The sequence below is a fragment of the Heteronotia binoei genome, chromosome 9 (assembly GCF_032191835.1).
Source record: "Heteronotia binoei isolate CCM8104 ecotype False Entrance Well chromosome 9, APGP_CSIRO_Hbin_v1, whole genome shotgun sequence".
Lineage (NCBI taxonomy): Eukaryota > Metazoa > Chordata > Lepidosauria > Squamata > Gekkonidae > Heteronotia > Heteronotia binoei.
In genome coordinates this window covers 6,312,984-6,331,431 of record NC_083231.1, presented here as the reverse complement: position 1 = coordinate 6,331,431, position 18,448 = coordinate 6,312,984, and the positions used below count along the sequence as shown (strand labels likewise).

At 45.3% G+C, this 18,448-nt stretch overlaps 1 protein-coding gene across 1 annotated transcript in view; it reads right to left on the bottom strand.

Moving 5' to 3' along the window:
• Positions 1-18,448, bottom strand: part of CC2D2A (coiled-coil and C2 domain containing 2A) — a 92,102-nt gene that overhangs the window by 32,087 nt on the left and 41,567 nt on the right. Inside the window, exons 14-20 of the mRNA XM_060247273.1 lie at positions 17,993-18,170; positions 16,388-16,544; positions 12,539-12,686; positions 11,250-11,388; positions 8,034-8,237; positions 6,733-6,825; positions 3,422-3,513 (exon numbers count right to left, since the gene is read on the bottom strand). Coding sequence (XP_060103256.1) covers positions 3,422-3,513; positions 6,733-6,825; positions 8,034-8,237; positions 11,250-11,388; positions 12,539-12,686; positions 16,388-16,544; positions 17,993-18,170 — 1,011 coding nt within the window. The remainder of the gene's footprint in view (positions 1-3,421; positions 3,514-6,732; positions 6,826-8,033; positions 8,238-11,249; positions 11,389-12,538; positions 12,687-16,387; positions 16,545-17,992; positions 18,171-18,448) is intronic.

Sequence of the window (18,448 nt, the reverse complement as noted above, 5' to 3'; positions counted from 1 at the left end):
GTGGTTAAGTGTGCGGACTCTTATCTGGGAGAACCGGGTTTGATTCCCCACTCCTCCACTTGCAGCTGCTGGAATGGCCTTGGGTCAGCCAGAGCTCTCTTATCTGGGAGAACCGGGTTTGATTCCCCACTCCTCCACTTGCAGCTGCTGGAATGGTCTTGGGTCAGCCAGAGCTCTCTTATCTGGGAGAACCGGCTTTGATTCCCCACTCCTCCACTTGCAGCTGCTGGAATGGCCTTGGGTCAGCCAGAGCTCTCTTATCTGGGAGAACCGGCTTTGATTCCCCACTCCTCCACTTGCAGCTGCTGGAATGGCCTTGAGTCAGCCAGAGCTCTCTTATCTGGGAGAACCGGGTTTGATTCCCCACTCCTCCACTTGCAGCTGCTGGAATGGCCTTGGGTCAGCCATAGCTCTCTTATCTGGGAGAACCGGCTTTGATTCCCCACTCCTCCACTTGCAGCTGCTGGAATGGCCTTGAGTCAGCCAGAGCTCTCTTATCTGGGAGAACCGGGTTTGATTCCCCACTCCTCCACTTGCAGCTGCTGGAATGGCCTTGGGTCAGCCAGAGCTCTCTTATCTGGGAGAACCGGCTTTGATTCCCCACTCCTCCACTTGCACCTGTTGGAATGGCCTTGAGTCAGCCAGAGCTCTCTTATCTGGGAGAACCGGGTTTGATTCCCCACTCCTCCACTTGCAGCTGCTGGAATGGCCTTGAGTCAGCCAGAGCTCTCTTATCTGGGAGAACCGGGTTTGATTCCCCACTCCTCCACTTGCAGCTGCTGGAATGGCCTTGGGTCAGCCATAGCTCTCTTATCTGGGAGATCCGAGTTTGATTCCCCACTCCTCCACTTGCACCAGCTGGAATGGCCTTGGGTCAGCCAGAGCTCTCTTATCTGGGAGAACCGGGTTTGATTCCCCACTCCTCCACTTGCAGCTGCTGGAATGGCCTTGAAAGGGCAGCTTCCGTGAGAGCCCTCTCAGCCCCACCCACCTCACATTTGAATCTGGGTCTCCCAAACACCAGTCTGACACTGTCACCTCTACTCTATACAAAATGCCAGGTTGGGCGCTGCACCCATATTCCTTTCCCCAGCTGAATGGGTATTCTACACTTGGGATATTGAAGAAACAGCGCTGGACGTTTGAGTCAGCCAGATGAACCTTCTTAATATGATCACCATCTTCAAGTCCTTGAAGGGCTGTCATCTAGAAGATGGTGTGGAATTGTTTTATGTGGCCCCGGAAGGTAGGACCAGAACCAATGGGCTGAAATTAAATCAAAAGCGTTTCCGGCTCAACATCAGGAAGAACTTCCTGACCGTTAGAGCGGTTCCTCAGTGGAACAGGCTTCCTCAGGAGGTGGTGGGCTCGCCTTCCTTCGAGGCTTTTAAACAGAGGCTAGATGGCCATCTGACAGCAATGTGAATTTAGGGGGAGGTATTCGTGAGTTTCCTGCATTGTGCAGGGGGTTGGATTAGATCAGGGGTGGCCAACAGTAGCTCTCTAGATGTTTTTTGTCTACCACTCCCATCAGCCCCAGCCAGCCATGCTGGCTGGGGCTGATGGGAGTTGTAGGCAAAAAAGATCTGGAGAGCTACCGTTGGCCATCCCTGGACTAGATGATCCTGGAGGTCCCTTCCAACTCTATGATTCTAATGATGTGTGGGTTATCCACACAACATCCATCTGGTCCTTGAGTAATAAGATGATTTAGGAATAATGAGCTTCAAAAACATAGCATGTCTAAAACTTTCCCATTTATCCACTTTCATCTCCCCTTCCTCCTTCTCTTGCATCCGCTGTACTCAATGCTTAGATCTTCAGCATCTTGGAAGAGCGTCCTGCCTTTCTGCCGGTGCTCTGCAAAGGGCCAGCAGGAATGCTCAGAGTACTGTATATGCCCAAGGGAAACTGGCTCCTCACACACAAGAGCCTTTTAGGCCTGCCCACCATCATAAACCCAAAAGCAACAGCAACGCTTTTCAAACAAACACCATGCAAAAGTTGCATTAATGCAAGACAGACTTTTCATCGATGGAAAACAGCATGCGGCATCGCATTTGGAAACAGAATGGGCTTGAACGTCCAACGGTTCCTACTGAAGAAGTAACATTTCCTGTGACATCTGCAGATGGGCTTTTGGCCGCCTCTGCTCCTGCCCCATCAAGAGACCGTTCCCTGTTTGGTTCAGTTAATCCATGTCAGAAACTCACCTCCTTTCAGGCAGCTTACTCCCCGGCCCCACACCACCCCAGGAATGGTCCCAAATGCATCTCTCCTCCCCGTACCCCATCTTGTCTTTGGAGTCCCTTTCAGGAGGTGGCAGCACCCCACAGGGTTTTCATTCTTCCTGCAGCTGGCCCACACCTGCCCACCCACTTTTGCCTCCCCACTCTTGCGGGGCTCCAGGAAAGTTTTTCTGCTTCTCAAGGAGAGCCAGTTTGGTGTAGTGGTTAAGTGTGCGGACTCTTATCTGGGAGAGCCGGGTTTGATTCCCCATGCCTCCACTTGCACCTGCTGGAATGGCCTTGGGTCAGCCACAGCTCTGGCAGAGGTTGTCCTTGAAAGGGCAGCTGCTGTGAGAGCCCTCTCCAGCCCCACCCACCTCACGGGGTGTCTGTTGTGGGGGAGGAAGGGAAAGGAGATTGTGGGCTACTCTGAGACTCTTCGGAGTGGAGAGCGGGATATAAATCCAATATCATCTTCTTCAATCTTCTTCAAGGACATAAGCCAAAATAACAAAGTTCAAGTCCAGGGGCACCTTGAAGACCAATGAAGTTTTATTTAAGGTATACGCTTTTGTGTGCAAGCCCAGAACTTCAGATGCCTGTCTCTGAAGACGTGTGCATGCACGCGAAAGCTCATACCTTGGATAAAACTTCATTGGCCTTCAAGGTGCCCCTGGACCCGAACTATGTTCTGCTGCTTCAGACCAACCCACCTGAATCTAGAAGTCAGGAAGACTGTGTGATGTCACTATAGAGTTGCTGGCCTCCAGGCGAGAGCTGGAGTTCTCCAGGAATTACAACTGATCTCCTGGCAACTTCAGAGGGTGGGCTCTATTGCAGCATGGCTCTCCCCAGGCTCCGCCCACAAATCTCCAGAAATTTCCCAAGGCAGAGTTGGCTCAGACAGCTTTCGGCGGTCAAGTGAGTATTACATTGCTGCAAACGCAAAGCGAATGAATCGCTCATCGTGAGCTTTGTTTGATGCTCCTGAATTTAAGTTGCTTTAAAACACACCGCGTATTTCCAAAACTGCCAAATATCATTTGCAAAAGCTGCCAAGATCCTGTGCTTTAAAACAACAAAGCAAATTGAGGGGTGGGTTTGTGGAAATTAAAAAAGCGAAAACCACGACTGATTTCAAGCAGGGCCCTGTCACTTAGATCTCGGTTTACCGTTGACGTCTTCTTTCTTACCCAAGACTCAGGATTTCTTCTTCATTGATCATATCAGAAAGGAGAAAATGGTGCTTTGCGATCAGGAATCGGTTTATTACAGACTCCCTCACCTGGAAAAGAAACACAATTCCTCTCACTCTAAAATCATGGCATTCACTTGCAAGCCGCCTTGGACCCTTCATCCAAAAACTGCCTGCATAATGGGAAACAAACACCTGACTTTTCAAGTCTCACTTGCCTTTTCAAGACTCAAGAACTGCACTACGGAGATTCATTAGTTTTACAGAGATCTAATTTGTATCATTATTAATGCCCATTTTATCCTCAGCAACTGGTTATGTCAAAGCCCCAGAACTCTTTAATATTCCCTGCAATTAAGCCAGTAATTTCAGGTACAGATACAGCAGCTGATTTTCCTCCTTGCAGAAGAGGAAATACTTGTGGACCTTTCCTTGGAGGAGAACCAGTTTCACAGATCCACTTGACTTACCTGGGAAATTTCCTCCTCTGAGCATATCAAAGAACTTTATCCAGACCTTCTTTCACCAGGAGCACCAGCATCTAACATTTCCACTCCTGGCCAAATGGTCATAAGCACTGGGGGTTTTTAGACTGACTGAGATAAGAGTCACTTCCAGCATAAACTTCAGACAGTTAAGTATTCTCAGCTGGAATACAGCCAGCCAGAACAGGAATATTTCTGATCCTTAAACCTTCTCCTTCTTGATGAACTTTATATCATGATACAAGAATCCTGGCTCACCAACTCTTATGATCTGGGTGGATTTCACCCCTTTTATCTATCTGCAGTGAAATCAAAGGGGTATCAACAGAGGAGTCTGCTTTTTGTATACAAATGGATACATGGGAGTATCTATGGAAGAACTCGATGAAAATATCAACATGCCAGAGTATTAAAGAGAACTGTTTTAAGATGATGTACAGGTGGTATATGACTCCGAAAAAACTTGCAAAAATGAGTAAAAAGATGTCGGATAGATGTTGGAAATGTAAGAAGCATGAGGGTTCTTTTTATCATATGTGGTGGACTTATGAAAAAGCGAAAAAGTTTTGGCAGATGATACAACAAGAAATATCTAAAATCTTGGGATATGACTTTAAGAAAGCTGCAGAGACTTTTTTTGTTGGGATTACAAATGGAAAAATTGCCAAAAGAAGATAGAACTCTAATTTGGTATTTGCTCTCAGCTGCTAGGACATTGAATGCGCAGTTGTGGAAGCAAGAAAAAATACCAGAGAAATGGGATTGGATCGTGAAAGTTTTATCGTGGAGTGAGATGGACAAACTAACAACAACTTTAAGAGACTATGATTTGGAAGTGTTTAAAAGGGAATGGAAGAAATTTAGAGGATATATAGAGAAAGAGTGGAACGTAAAAAGACATTGGACAATTTTTTAATAATGAATATGAGAAAAGGGAGAAATTGAATTTTGATTGGCTAAGGGTACCTTTAAAAGTAAACTCAAGTATATAATTTCGGCAGGAGTCTAGAAACGGAGGGAGAGGGGATTAGAAAATATCATATGGGATAGAGATAGTAATGATTTAAATAGACATTGTTACCATATGTTATTAATAAAAATTGTTTAAACCAACAGAGAAGTCTGCTTTGTCTCATCTCTTGTAAACAGGGCCAAGTACTCACATTACCACCCTGCTCCTCTAATCTGGCAACGGTAGTTCTCTAGTAGCTCAATGATAATCCTGCTGGTGAATGCTTCCCTTCCACCTCAAGCCTTCGAGGCTGTCAAAAATATCTGGTGGGTTATGCCAGCTATTCACTCAGTTTAAGGACTCTTTGAAATGCCTAGTGTTAGAATCAAGCCAGGCAGCATTCACAAGATGCATCCCCCACCTTTAAAAACACTTTAAAAATGGAAAGGCAGTTTCAGGAGACTGTGGGCTTCAGAGGGAACAGAGAGGGGGAAACCAGGGCTACTTAATCTTCTTCTCACGTGATGTGATGGTATCGCTTTACTCTGCTCTGGTAAGACCTCACCTGGAGTATTGTGTTCAGTTTTGGGCACCACATTTTAAGAAGGATACAGACAAGCAGGAACAGGTCCAGAAGAGGGCAGTGAAGATGGTGAGGGGTCTGGAGACCAAGTCCTATGAGAAGAGATTGAAGGAGCTGGGGATGTTTAGCCTGGAGAGGAGGCGGCTGAGAGGTGATAGGATCACCATCTTCAAGTATTTGAAGGGCTCTCACCTAGAGGATGGTGCAGAATTGTTTGTGACATCTAGGACTTTCCTCTCTATATACTATAGTGCACCAACATCGGTTTTGGGGCAGGAGTTGCTTTGCTTTGTCTTATGAATTTGGCTATTCTTTGCCCCGGAGTCCCATAACCCTCCAGAAGACTGGACCAGAACCAACATGTTTAAATTAAATCAAAAGAGTTTCTGGCTCAACAACCAGAGTTTCTGGTTTCTGACAGTTAAGAGAGGTTCCTCAATGAAACAGGCTTCCTCACAAGGTGGCAGGCTCTCCTTTTTGGGAGGTTTTTAAACAGAAGCTAGATGGCCATTTGACAGCAATGAGGATCCTGTGAACTTGGGCAGATCATGAAGAGAGCAGGGGGAGGTACATGTGATTTTCCTACATTGTGCAGGGGGTTGGACTAGATGACCCCTGATGTCCCTTCTGACTCTATGATTCACCCTCTGTCCACTCAGTGCTATCTCCCACAAGCTGCTTTTCTTTGGTGTGGAGAGCCAGTTTGGTGTAGTGGTTAAGTGTGCGGACTCATATCCGGGAGAACCGGGTTTGATTCCCCACTCCTCCACTTGCACCTGCTGGCATGGCCTCGGGTCAGCCATAGCTCTGGCAGAGGTTGTCCTTGAAAGGGCAGCTGCTGTGAGAGCCCTCTCAGCCCCACCCACCTCACAGGGTGTCTGTTGTGGGGGAGGAAGGTAAAGGAGATTGTGAGCCGCTCTGAGACTCTTCGGAGTGGAGGGCGGGATAGAAATAATAATAATAATAAACTTTTATTTAAATCCAATATCTTCTTCTTCATCTTCTTCTTAACAGGGGAAAAGATGTAAGGGACTCTGTATCTTTTCTCTCGAAGTGCAACATCCACTTGGGGAGAGCACTTCTGAGCTGCAAACTAGCAGGGCGTGAAAGGGTGAAGCAGACCCTCGAACCGACTCCCATTGCAACCTCCAGCGCTGCTTTCCAGCTTAAAAAACAAACAAAATCAAGATAAATGCTCTGCCCATTGCCTGGTTTGGCCCTTTGCATTAGTCCAGCATTATCAAAATACACAGTTTGGCCTCACAAGGAAGGTGTGATGTCTTTCTCACCTTTTGCAGGTACTTGGCGACTACAGCTCTGTGTGCATCCAGGTGGTCCTTGGTGTCAATGACATCCCTCTCCTGTAGCCTTTTCTCATAGTCCTAAGAGGAAAATGCCCAAATATATACGGAGTTAAAATGCTTGTCTGTCACTTCTGGCACCTTCATTGTTTTTCATCATCTCTTCTGCAAGTAATAGCATGGATCCAGGGAAGCGGAAACCTAGATGGGAATGAGTGCAATTCCACTTGTACAAGATTGTGCGTGACATCTAGGACTCTCCTCCCTATATACCATAGTGCACCAAAATTGGTTTTTGGGCAGAGTTGCCTTGCTTTGCCTTATGAATCTGGCTATTCTTTGCCCTGGAGAAACCATGGAATCCCCCTTCCCACCCATAACCAACAATGGAGGATGGCTGAGGACAGCTTTTTCAGGGCCTAAAACACTGGACCTCATTGTCCAATTCAATTGAAATGTGGTGGTTGCTTAAAGGGCAGGCGGCAGAAGCTCCCCTGTGAGTTTGGGGTGATTTGCTCAGAAAACAGCCCATCCAGCCCTTCGGAAAGTCACCCTAGGGAATAATGGAGTTAAATCATATCAGAATCCTCGGGGGGAGGACCACATCTGAATACCAAACCAGTGTTTGGAATCTCGAAAACTGAGAATTCTGATATTTTTTATTTCCCTGATGCCTGGATTTTTTAAAAAACACACTGATTATTTTTGAGTGGCACATCCCTAGTGTCAGAACTGGCAGAACGTCAAACAGAGTCCAAACTTGTTACAAAGTATAGGCGTTTATTCGAGAACTACAGTGCTGGAACTACAAGATAACACTGATGCCTAGGCCTGGCATCTAGTTACATTTTATGTGGTCAGGACAGCAACAATAAAACCATCTTTCACACGGGGTACAGACAAGTGTCTCATTCTCAGGGATCGTTATCAGGAGGGAGGATGCATTCCCGCTGTGAAGGCCTATTCGGCCTGGCTTCAAACGGCCATCTGCAGATGTTGACCAGAGGTTATCTGTCACCCTCCAAGGATCACAGGGTGTTTGAAATGCAAAGCATTTGGGTGTTAGTTGCAGAGGCAAAGCGTTATGTGTTAGGGGGAGCCTGCAATATGGAGTCGGTGTGGCTCACAGCATACATGAAAGTTACAAGTTCTGACACCTAGTTTCAGCAGGATTCCCCCCCCCCCCAATTCCAACGCAGTGAAGTCGTCTCATAACCGAATATCCAACCAAAAAGAAAACAAGCATTGTACTGAATGATATAATGGCAAAAATTTAGGTTAGGTCTTACCTGGAAGATTCTTTCACTGATTTCTCTTTCCAGTAAAGGGACAAGTTTATAACTGCGAAACTCAGCCACCTCTCCACTTCTGAGCTGAAGAAGTCGAAATCGTTTGGATTGGTTAAATTCAGCGTCGGAAACAAAATTAAATTCCTGCTGTAGTTGCTCCAGCCTGAAGAAATCAGGAACGGAAGCATCTCCACTGGTGGACACCTGAAGGATACATGGACGTTTACAGGAAACTATGGTTTAGTGATATGATTGAATGGTTCTCAGTCTCCTAGTTCCAAGAACTTCAGAAGTTTCCTGCTGGATCAGACCAGTGAGGGTCCATTTAGTCCAGCACCCATCCCACCTGGTGGCCAACTAGTTCCTCTGGAGGGCCAACAATAAGGCCCAGAGGCCGAGGCCTTCATAAGAATATCAGAAGGCCTCTTTTCCCCAGCCTGTAAACTCTGTCTCTGCTGTTTTCCCTTTGTTGTGTGTCTGTCATGCCCTTCCTCCAAGCTGCTGAGAGTGGCATACCTGAACCTCTCCTCCTGCACCTTATTCACAACAGCCATGAGGTCAGTTATGCTGAGAGAGAATGACCAGCCAGGACACTCCCCAGCTCAACCCCACCCTCAGTCTAACCTCTGGCTCACACGGCTTCATGCGCTGGTCTATTAGAGACAACAAGGGCCCAGTTTGGTTATTCCCACTGGCTCTATCAGTAGAGCATATGCAGAGTGCAGGGAGCAGCGAAGAATCCCCGGGTCGTCGCGAGTAAAAATATGAGCCACACACCAACACCTTGTGTTAAATAGTGTATTATACAACTATATACAAAGGCATTCACAGAGGTGGTGTAGTGGAGCAAATATACAGCTCTGTGGATCAAAGTGCTTCGCCAGTAAATCATGGAATTAAGAGAGAGAGAATTCGTCTGGCACTATTCAACATATATACATTTGGTCAGCCAATTACATTAGTCCATGAAAGGTGCTGGCTCACAGCAGGTGCTTTCCAGGCACAATCCAGCTCCAACCGGTTTTCTGCCAAGGTTGCATCAGCCTGACCTGTCAAGCGTTGTCAGGATAGATGCTCCAGCTCTAATCATGCTTTGCACTATGGACTTTATACCAACAGGCTCTTCAGAAACCAACAGGATGCCTTTTGCTGCATCCCCCCCCCAAAAGGGAGCCAATGAACCACAGATGCAATTAATTCTCAGAATGGATGGCTCACCCGTCAGGGCCCTGGGGCTCCAGAAAAAAACTGCTCTCGCTCCACACATCTGGGGGGAAACGGGCACAAATTATTCCCCCTTGTCATGTCTTGGATGGGGTCTTCCACAAGCTGCAAAAAAGCTCATGCACTTTTGTGTGTGGAGGGGGGATTTCTTGGGCAGCCCCCAACATGGCTCCCTTCAGTGTGCTGAAGGGCTCTCCGACTGTTAGAAGCAGCTGAGGAGGGGGAATGGGAAGAGATCTCATCTATGTGTGAACTCATTCAGGTCACAGGTCACTGGGTCAACCTGCTGGCGAAGTTTTCCTAGGCCCTCTTAAAACATGTTTGAAAAAAATGCCTTGATGCATTAATGAGCTAATAAGCAAAATGAAAAGGTACAAACAAGATCCTATTACTGTTAGGTGGATCTGTAACTGGTTGTGAATGCTTGTGAATGGTTCCTCATCCTCCCTCTTGGAGAGGAGTGACAAGTGGAATGCCTCAAGGATCTGTTTTGTTCAACATGTCTATAAATAATTTGGATGAAGAAATAGAGGGAAGGCTTATTAAATTTGCAGATGATACTAAATTGGGATGGGTTGCAAATACAGCAGAAGACAGAAACAGGATACAGGCTGATCCTGATAGGCTGGAAAACTGGGCTAAAATCAATAAAATGAATTTTAAAAGGGATAAACATAAAGTTCTCCATTTAAGTAGGAAAAATCCAATGCGAAATTATAGGATGGGGGAGACTTGTTGTAACATGAGTATAACAACATGGCAAAGGATCTTGACACTTGTCTTGATAGTGGTATATGCAAAAAGGATCCAGGGGTCTTAATGGACCATACACTGAACATGCGTGTATGTGGCTACAAAGGTAAATTAAATTTTGGGCTGTATCAACAGACGTATAGCGTCCAGATCATGTGAAGTGATGGTATTGCTTTACTCTGTTCTGGTTAGACTTCACCTGGAGTATTGTGTTCACTTTTGGGCACTACATTTTAAGAAGGATATAGACAAGCAGGAACAGGTCTAGAGGAGGGCAATGAAGATGGCGAGGGGTCTGGAGACCTACAAAGAAAGGCTGATGGAGCTGGGGATGTTTAGCCTGGAGAGGGGACAACAGAGGTGAAACTTGAAGGGCTATCATATACAGGATGGTGCAGAATTGTTTTCTGTTGCCCAGAAAGCCAGACCAAAATGAACGGGTTGAAATTAAATCAAAAGAGTCTCCCGCTAACCTTCTTGACAGTTAGAGCAGTTCCTTAGTGGAACAGGCTTCCTCAGAAGGTGGTGGGCTCTCCTTCCTCGGAGGTTTTTAAAGAGAAGCTAAATGGCCATCCGGCAACTATGCTGATTCTGTGAACTTAGGCAGATCATGAGGAGGAGGGCAGGAAGGGTTGCATAAGTGCTTAGTTCTCGTGGCCCTTTTTTACACCCCCCAGGGAAATGCTGATTGACACTTTGGGGTCAGTCAGCAATTTTTCTCCAGGCCAGGTTGGCCAAGGAACCTGGAGATTTTTGCCATCTTCTGGGCATGGAGCCTGCAGGATCCCTGGGGATGTATGTCTGTGGGGAAGGTATTTGTGAATTTCCTGCATCGTGCAGGGGGTTGGACTAGATGTCCCTTCCTACTCTATGATTCTAAGGTAATATCCAAGGGGCATATTCCATCAGATGTGGACAGTCATCTAGTTATAGGAGTGCTATGGCTCTGCTCCCACTGGGCAGAAAATTTACTTCTGTTGTTCTCAAAATAAAAACACTTTGCCAACTTACCACTTTGGTCACAGTGTTGCCACCTTCCAGGTGAGGCCTGGAGCTCTCCCAGAACTAAAGCTAATCTCCCTGCAGGAAATGGCAGCTTCAGAGGGCAGACTCTTTGGCATCATGTTCCCACTAAGTTTCCTTCCCTCCCCAAACTCTGCCCCCAAAATCTCCAGGAATTTCTCCAGCGGGAGAGTTGGCAACCTGCCTTTAGTGCCAACTTTGCCATAACCTCCTTACCATTATCAGATGCATGAGGGCCGCGTTGCTGGGGTTGTTGGGGTCCAGCTTGGTCTCTGCTGCCCACTTGGCCAGCTTCTTCATGTCTGTTAACCCTGACGTGCCAACAGATGCGATGGCATCAATATTCTTCACAGCACTGGAAGGGTTAGGAGCAGAAGCAAAAAGCACTCAATTACGAGAAACCTGCTGATGCATGTAGAGGCCCCTGTCCCATCAAAATTCTGGATGATTGTCCCTTTTTGTCATCAGGGAAATGCCTCTCCCCACTCCTCCAGATATATGGTCCCTATATGACTATCCCATTTTGCTCTTCTCTCAACCTTTTAACAGACCTGTATGTTCTATTTGGCCTCAGAGAGGTGATTAATGACTTTTTTATGTTTTCAATGACAGAAACATGGATTCTGCTATTGCCCAGGGCTTTTTTTGTGTGGAAAAAGCCCAGTAAGAACTCGTTTGCATATCAGGCCACACCCCCTGATGCCAAGCCAGCCGCAACTGCGTTCCTGCTCAAAAAAAAATCCCTGCTGTTGTCCTTCCAAACTGGAAGGCTGAAGGTCTGCCTGACACCTTTATCCAATCCAATCTGCCTTGCATTTCACACAGGATGCAGAGAAGAGGCATTTATCTACTTACCTACACCAGGGGTCCCCAACCCCAACCCCCGGGCTGTGGACCGGTACCAATCCGTAGCCTGTTAGCAACCAGGCCGTAAGTTGTATAATTATTTCATTTATGTTACAATGTAATAATAATAATAAGACGACATTGAATTTATATCCTGCCTTCCACTCCATATCTCAGAGTGGCTCTCTATCTTCCTTTCCCACAACAGACACCCTGTGAGGTGGGTGTGGTTGAAAGAGCTCTCCGAGAAGCTGCCCTGTCAAGGACAGCTCTGCAAGAGCTCTGGCTGACCCAAGGCCATTACAGTAGCTGCAAGTGGAGGACTGGGGAATCAAACCCAGTACTCCCAGATAAGGGTCTGCACACGTAACCACCACACCAAAATAAAGTGCACAATTGTATCATCCCAAAACCACCTCTCCCGCCGGTCCGTGGAAAAATTGTCTTCTACAAAATCGGTCTTTGGTGCCCAAAAGGTTGGGGACCACGGACCTACACTACTGATGGACCATTTTGTAAATGCTTTTTGTAAACAAGGTAGACACAGAAAAGGAAGAGCCACAAATGAACAAAAGAGACCACTGGTCTCATTATAGCGTTTACACCGAAGCACCACACGAGGCTAAAGTGTTTCTTAAAAATGTGTTAACATTCATTACCTGGTGAACCCAACATTTCTCTGTGATACTGGAGGAATTAAGGGCACTCCATTTTCTCCAACCGCCCAGGAAACACTGCAGGATACTTTGCCAGATGTCATTAGAGTTACTTTATTGCTGCCATCAGCTTCAAATGAAAATGGAACACCTGCAAGAAGAGACCAAACATGCTGCATAAAATGAATTCATGGTTCTGTAATGGAGCAGAACTGTGGCAGATGCCTGCAAAGGGTGGGATACTGTGGATTGGGTCCGACTCCCACAGATGATTTTTTTTTTTTTTTTTGCTGATGGAAAGGGAGGCGATTTTTGCCTATTTCTCCATCTCATTACAGACTCAGCTCCCAACATGTATACACTGGAAAGTTAAACCTTTAGAAACTTAGCAAAATAAAATTTCTGCTTCCTATCTGATAACCAAAGTACAATGCCAAATGAAGGTTCTTTATAAATACTTTACTCTGCTCTGTTAAGACCTCACCTGGAGTACTGTGTTCAGTTTTGGGCACCACATTTTAAGAAGGATCTAGACAAGCTGGAACGGGTCCAGAGGAGGGTGTCGAAGATGGTGAGGGGTCTGGAGACCATCCTATCAGGAAAGGTTGAGGGAACTGGGGATGTTTAGCCTGGAGAGGAGGCGGCTGAGAGGTGATAGGATCACCAACTTCAAGTACTTGAAGGGCTGTTCTCTAGAGGATGGTGTGGAATTGTTTTCTGTGGCCCCGGAAGGTAGGAACAGAACCAGTGGGTTGAAATTAAATCAAAAGAGTTTCCGGCTCAACATTAGGAAGAACTTTCTGACAGTTAGAGCGGTTCCTCAGTGGAACAGGCTTCCTCGGGAGGTGGTGGGCTCTCCTTCCTTGGAGGTTTTTCAACAGAGGCTAGATGGCCATCTGACAGCAATGCAGATCCTGTGCATTTAGGGGGAGGTGTTCGTGGGTTTCCTGCTTTGTGCAGGGGGTTGGAGTAGATGACCCTTGAGGTCCCTTCCAACTCTATGATTCTATAAAACAAATATATACAACAAATATAGAAATAAATATAAATAGGAGGGCAGGGAGCTGCTCCTGTTGGCAGAAGAGGAGAGGACTTCCAATAATGGGTTTAAATTAAGGGTGGGAAGGTACTGGCTGGATATCAGGAAAAAACTTTTTTATAGTAAGAGGTGGTGAGCATCCCCTCAGTGGCAGTCTTTAAGTAGTGACTGGACAAACTCTTGTCAGCGATGCTCTAGGCTGATCCTGCATTGAGCAGAGGGTTGGACTAGATTACGGATGTCAAACTCATTTGTTATGGGGGCCGGATCTGACATAAATGAGCCCTTGTCAGGCCAGGCCACGTGTGTCAAAAATGTCATGCCAGGTAGCGGAGATATCAACTTTATAAAGCACACAAACACGATTAAGGATTTTTTTAACATATAAAATAAAATATGATTAAAAGATTAGCATTCTTGCAATATTTTGTTCATTTAACAGTTTCTGTTAACTGACACCTCTTGCTCCAAATTACTGCATAAAATCTGGAGACGATGTCTGCGCTGTAGCAATCTTGAGTATGCTGTTCAGGGGTGTGTCTAAGAACATAAGAGAAGCCATGTTGGATCAGGCCAATGGCCCATCCAATCCAACACTCTGTGTCACACAGTGGCACAAAGAAAAAGGTGCCATCAGGAGGCCCATCAGTGTGGCCAGGACACTATCTGTGAGTTACAAACCTACTTTTGATTTATTGACATTCATTACAGAAATCTCATGGTCAGTGCTTTGAAACTAAGACCCAGGGAAAAACACGAAATGGCTAGGTACTGTGAGTTTTGTACATAAGTTGTTTCATGTGCTGGTCAGCCAATGGAGAAAACAGAGGCTTTGCTCTGTCACTCCTGTGCGATTGAGCAAGCCTACAAAGCAAGTCATGATGAAGAAAGAAGCAAGAGAGAGAGAAGGAAGCAGATGACAGTGAGTTGCTCAGAGGCCTGATAGGAGCCCTCCGGGGGCCTGATCCAGTCTGTGGGCCACACATTTGACACCCCTGGACTAGATGGCCTTCATGGCCCCTTTTAACTCTGTGATTCTATAATTCTATCTATCCTTTAAAAATATCAATGATAAGGGTGAGAATAACTTTAGAAAGTAGGCAAAACCACATTTTCTATATTTTAATATGGAGAAAATAAAATAATTGATTATGAAAGACACCACTGGCTAGATTGTAGCACCAATCGTAAAGGTGCAGAATTCCAAGAAAGCATCAATTCAGCTGCTCAGATTAGTTGGGGAGCTGGTCTGGATGTAACCATGGGAGAGGCTGATCCCCATTCAGTCATGATCCCTTCTAGGCAACTCTGATTCATGAGCCCCTCTAGGCAACTCTGAGCACATTGCCATCTTTCAGGCCTGTAGTGGGAAAAACCACATAAAATCCAGGGCTTCTCCAGGGATAAGCAATTTAAAGAACAATAAACGTTTCTGTTATTTGTGCTGTCTTACACATTCCTTCCCCATCTTTTCAAGGGATTCACCAGAGATATACAATGCCCCTAATCTTTGTAGCAACTTTGTTAGCTTAACCTGAGAGACAAACAAGGTCGCCCACTTGATACCATTCAGGTGGGCAGCCATGAACAAAGTTTTGCGTACAGTGGCACCTTTAAGACTAACGAAACTTATATCTTGAATAAAACTTGTGACATCCAGGCTGAGGGAAAATCTGAGCATACATTGCCCCTCTTAATTCTATCCGCTCCACCACCTCAGACACTCCTACATCCATATTAGGAGGTTCTAAACGCTTAGATCCATCTCCTTCCCTTTTCTATGAGTGTTTCTCCATGACAAATAGGTTAGGTTCCGCCTTCTCCCTAAGAGCAGCCAATGGAAGCTGATAAATGTTGGTGACAGTTGAATTGAAAACAGTAGTTAATGACGCTCAGATTGAGAGTGAGCCTGGCTGGATGTGAATAGAGAAATACAAATGGATACATGGGAGCACCTTTGGAAGAACTCGATGAAGATCTCAACTTGTCAGAGTATTAAGGAGAATTGTTTTAAGATGATGTATAGTTGGTACATGACTCCGAAAAAGCTGGCTAGGATGAGTAAAAAGATGTCGGATAGGTGTTGGAAATGTAAAAAACATGAAGGTTCTTTCTTTCATATGTGGTGGACTTGTGAAAAAGCGAAAGAGTACTGGAAGATGATACAACAAGAAATCTCCAAAATTTTGGGTTATGACTTCAAGAAAACTGCAGAGACTTTTTTGCTTGGATTACAATTAGAAAAATTTCCAAAGGAAGACAGGACTTTAATTTGGTATTTGCTCTCAGCTGCTAGGACATTGTATGCGCAGCTTTGGAAACAAGGAAATGGGATTGGATTGTGAAAGTTTTATCGTGGAGTGAGATGGACAAATTAACTAAAACTTTAAAAGACTATGACTTAGACTTATTCTAAAAGGAGTGGAAGAAATTCAAAGGATATATGGAGAAAGAGTGGAACGTAAAAAGACATTGGACAATTTTTTAGTATTAATCAAAAGTATTATATTTTGACAGATTAGTGGTACCTTTAGAATTAAATTTAAATTTATAACTTCGGGGAAATCAATATTGGAGGGAGGGGGGGTGAAATATCATATGGTTTAGTATAAGAAAAAGATAATTAAATATTGTAACCATGTGTTATTAATAAATTGTTAAAACACAAGAGAGTGAGCCTGGCTAAATCAAGCTGTGGAGAAGAGCAGTTTAAAGCTGAATGGAAAAGATCAGCTTGTAATGAACGACCCCAATTTCTCCAAACCAAGAAACAGAACAGGCTTCCAAATTAAGAAACAGAACAAGGTCCGTACCACTCCCCACGCCTTCGTGGTCCAACGTCACACGCTGGTCACTGCTGAATTCAATTTCTTCTATAGGTGCTCCCCCCGTCAGAACTGTTGTCTCAGGGATTGGTACAAATACTTCGGCCAACAAGTTCACGCTGCCATGACCAACTGTTTCATATATCTGTGGTGACAAGTAAAAGCATCATTCCAGACACTGCAGGGTGTTAAAAACCTCCGAGTGAATTTACATAACATTTCTTGCTTACTTTGCTCAGTACAACAAAGAAAGCTATCTGCTTCTGCATTAGCAAAAGCCAGAATTATTTATCACTAAAAGGAGAAGGTGTGTAATGGCTGACCGAAACAGCCACTTAGCAGGAAACCCTTCAACAGCTATGCCAAGAGTTTACTGGGTTAAATATAAAAAAGAAATGTAAAAAAGTAAGAAAAAAGAAAAAAATTGCTTTGGAAGCCCAGAAGCTTTTCACAGTATCCCTGATGTTCCACATTTCCCGGCTGACAGAAAATGCTGTTCAAACAAATTATAAAGATGATCTGACTCCAACAGTAACAAGAGAAAAACATTTTACTAACAAAAATGGAATCACAGCTTACATGACCTATTCATGGACTGCATACCCAATTTGGCGCCCCCCTCTCTGTTGGTGCCCAGGGCAAGCACCCCCCCTCTGCCCTGGCCTATGGGTTAGGCGTCTTGGGGCCGTGTCCCCTGACTTTCTATCCATGTCCCACAAGTTTTCATTCAGGAAAAGAGTATTTATTTGCATTTTTTCCCATTTCAATTGCTTGCAGTGAGGGGAGGAATGGAAAACATAAGCAATGTCTCTGCTTTCCCAGTGAGGCTCTCTCTGATTCACTCAGGGAATGGCAGTGGCAAAGGGGAATGCCCCAGCCCTCTGCTGTTGGACAGTCAGGGAGGTCTTCTTCCTCAGAAAACCCAGTGAGCCCTTGCCTCTTGGACAGTCAGAGAGGCAGGGGGGAGGTCGTCTTCTCTCCCCCCTCCCACTCCCCTGGATTTTCCATTGCCTTTCTGACTGTGCCCCTGCATATTCATGTAAGTATATTTAACTTATTGTGAACAGATTACAGAACAGATTACTTGCTACAGCTCCAAATCCAGGTAAGAGAAAGAAGGGAGGTCCCATATAAGATGAAACCCAGAATGCAAGCAAGGGCCAAAGAGGCTCAACATCTAACTGATATGGGGGGTGGGGGGGAGCAACTGCCAAGGGTACTTGAGTGAGAGAATTTGTAACAAATTCGGTTCTCCAGCAGCAGCTGGTTAACCCTGGGTCAGTCAGAGTTTTCTCAGAGCTCTCTCAGCACCACCTACCTTACAGGGTGTCTGCTGTGGGGAGAAGAAGGGAAAGAAGATTGTAAGCTGCTCTGAGTGAAGGATATAAATCCATCTTTTCTTCTTTTCTTAACCCTTTCCCTCCCAGATCATTTTGCCTGTAGAGCTACAATATCCCACAGAGCTGTGGGCAAAGACAGCCCTCTTCCTAGGATCTGTAACACCTGCTGGAGGCAGAGAGATGTTCCATCGATGTTGGGTCTGCTCACAACTTGAGGATGTTTGGTCATACCTGAAAAAGAAACATAACCTACCTGCAATTTCAAACTCTCCGGCCAGTTGAATATTTGCAAGTTGAAAATCTGTCCAAAGTGAATCCGGAAGTCTAAGCTTATTTGCCGGGAAAGGGTCCTCGACACCTCTTTGGAGTTAAAAAGGACTTTCAAAAACAAAAACCGTTTCTTTACATCCTCACGTCTTGAAACTTCAGCCCTGCAAAACAGGTCGAAATTCATATGTGCTTTAAAAAATGAGTGTACTCACCTACAACTGTAAGCTCTTGGGGGAGTGGCTACAGCAGGGGTGTGTGGCCTAATTTGCAAAGGAGTTCCTGCTACTTTTACTTACTTTTTACTTTTACTTTATTCGATTTATATCCCGCCCTACCCCACCGAGGTGGGCTCAGGGCGGCTTACAACAATAAAAGCTAACAAAGGTCGATTTAAATACAATTAAAATTATACAATAAAATACATAAAAGCCTAAAAATA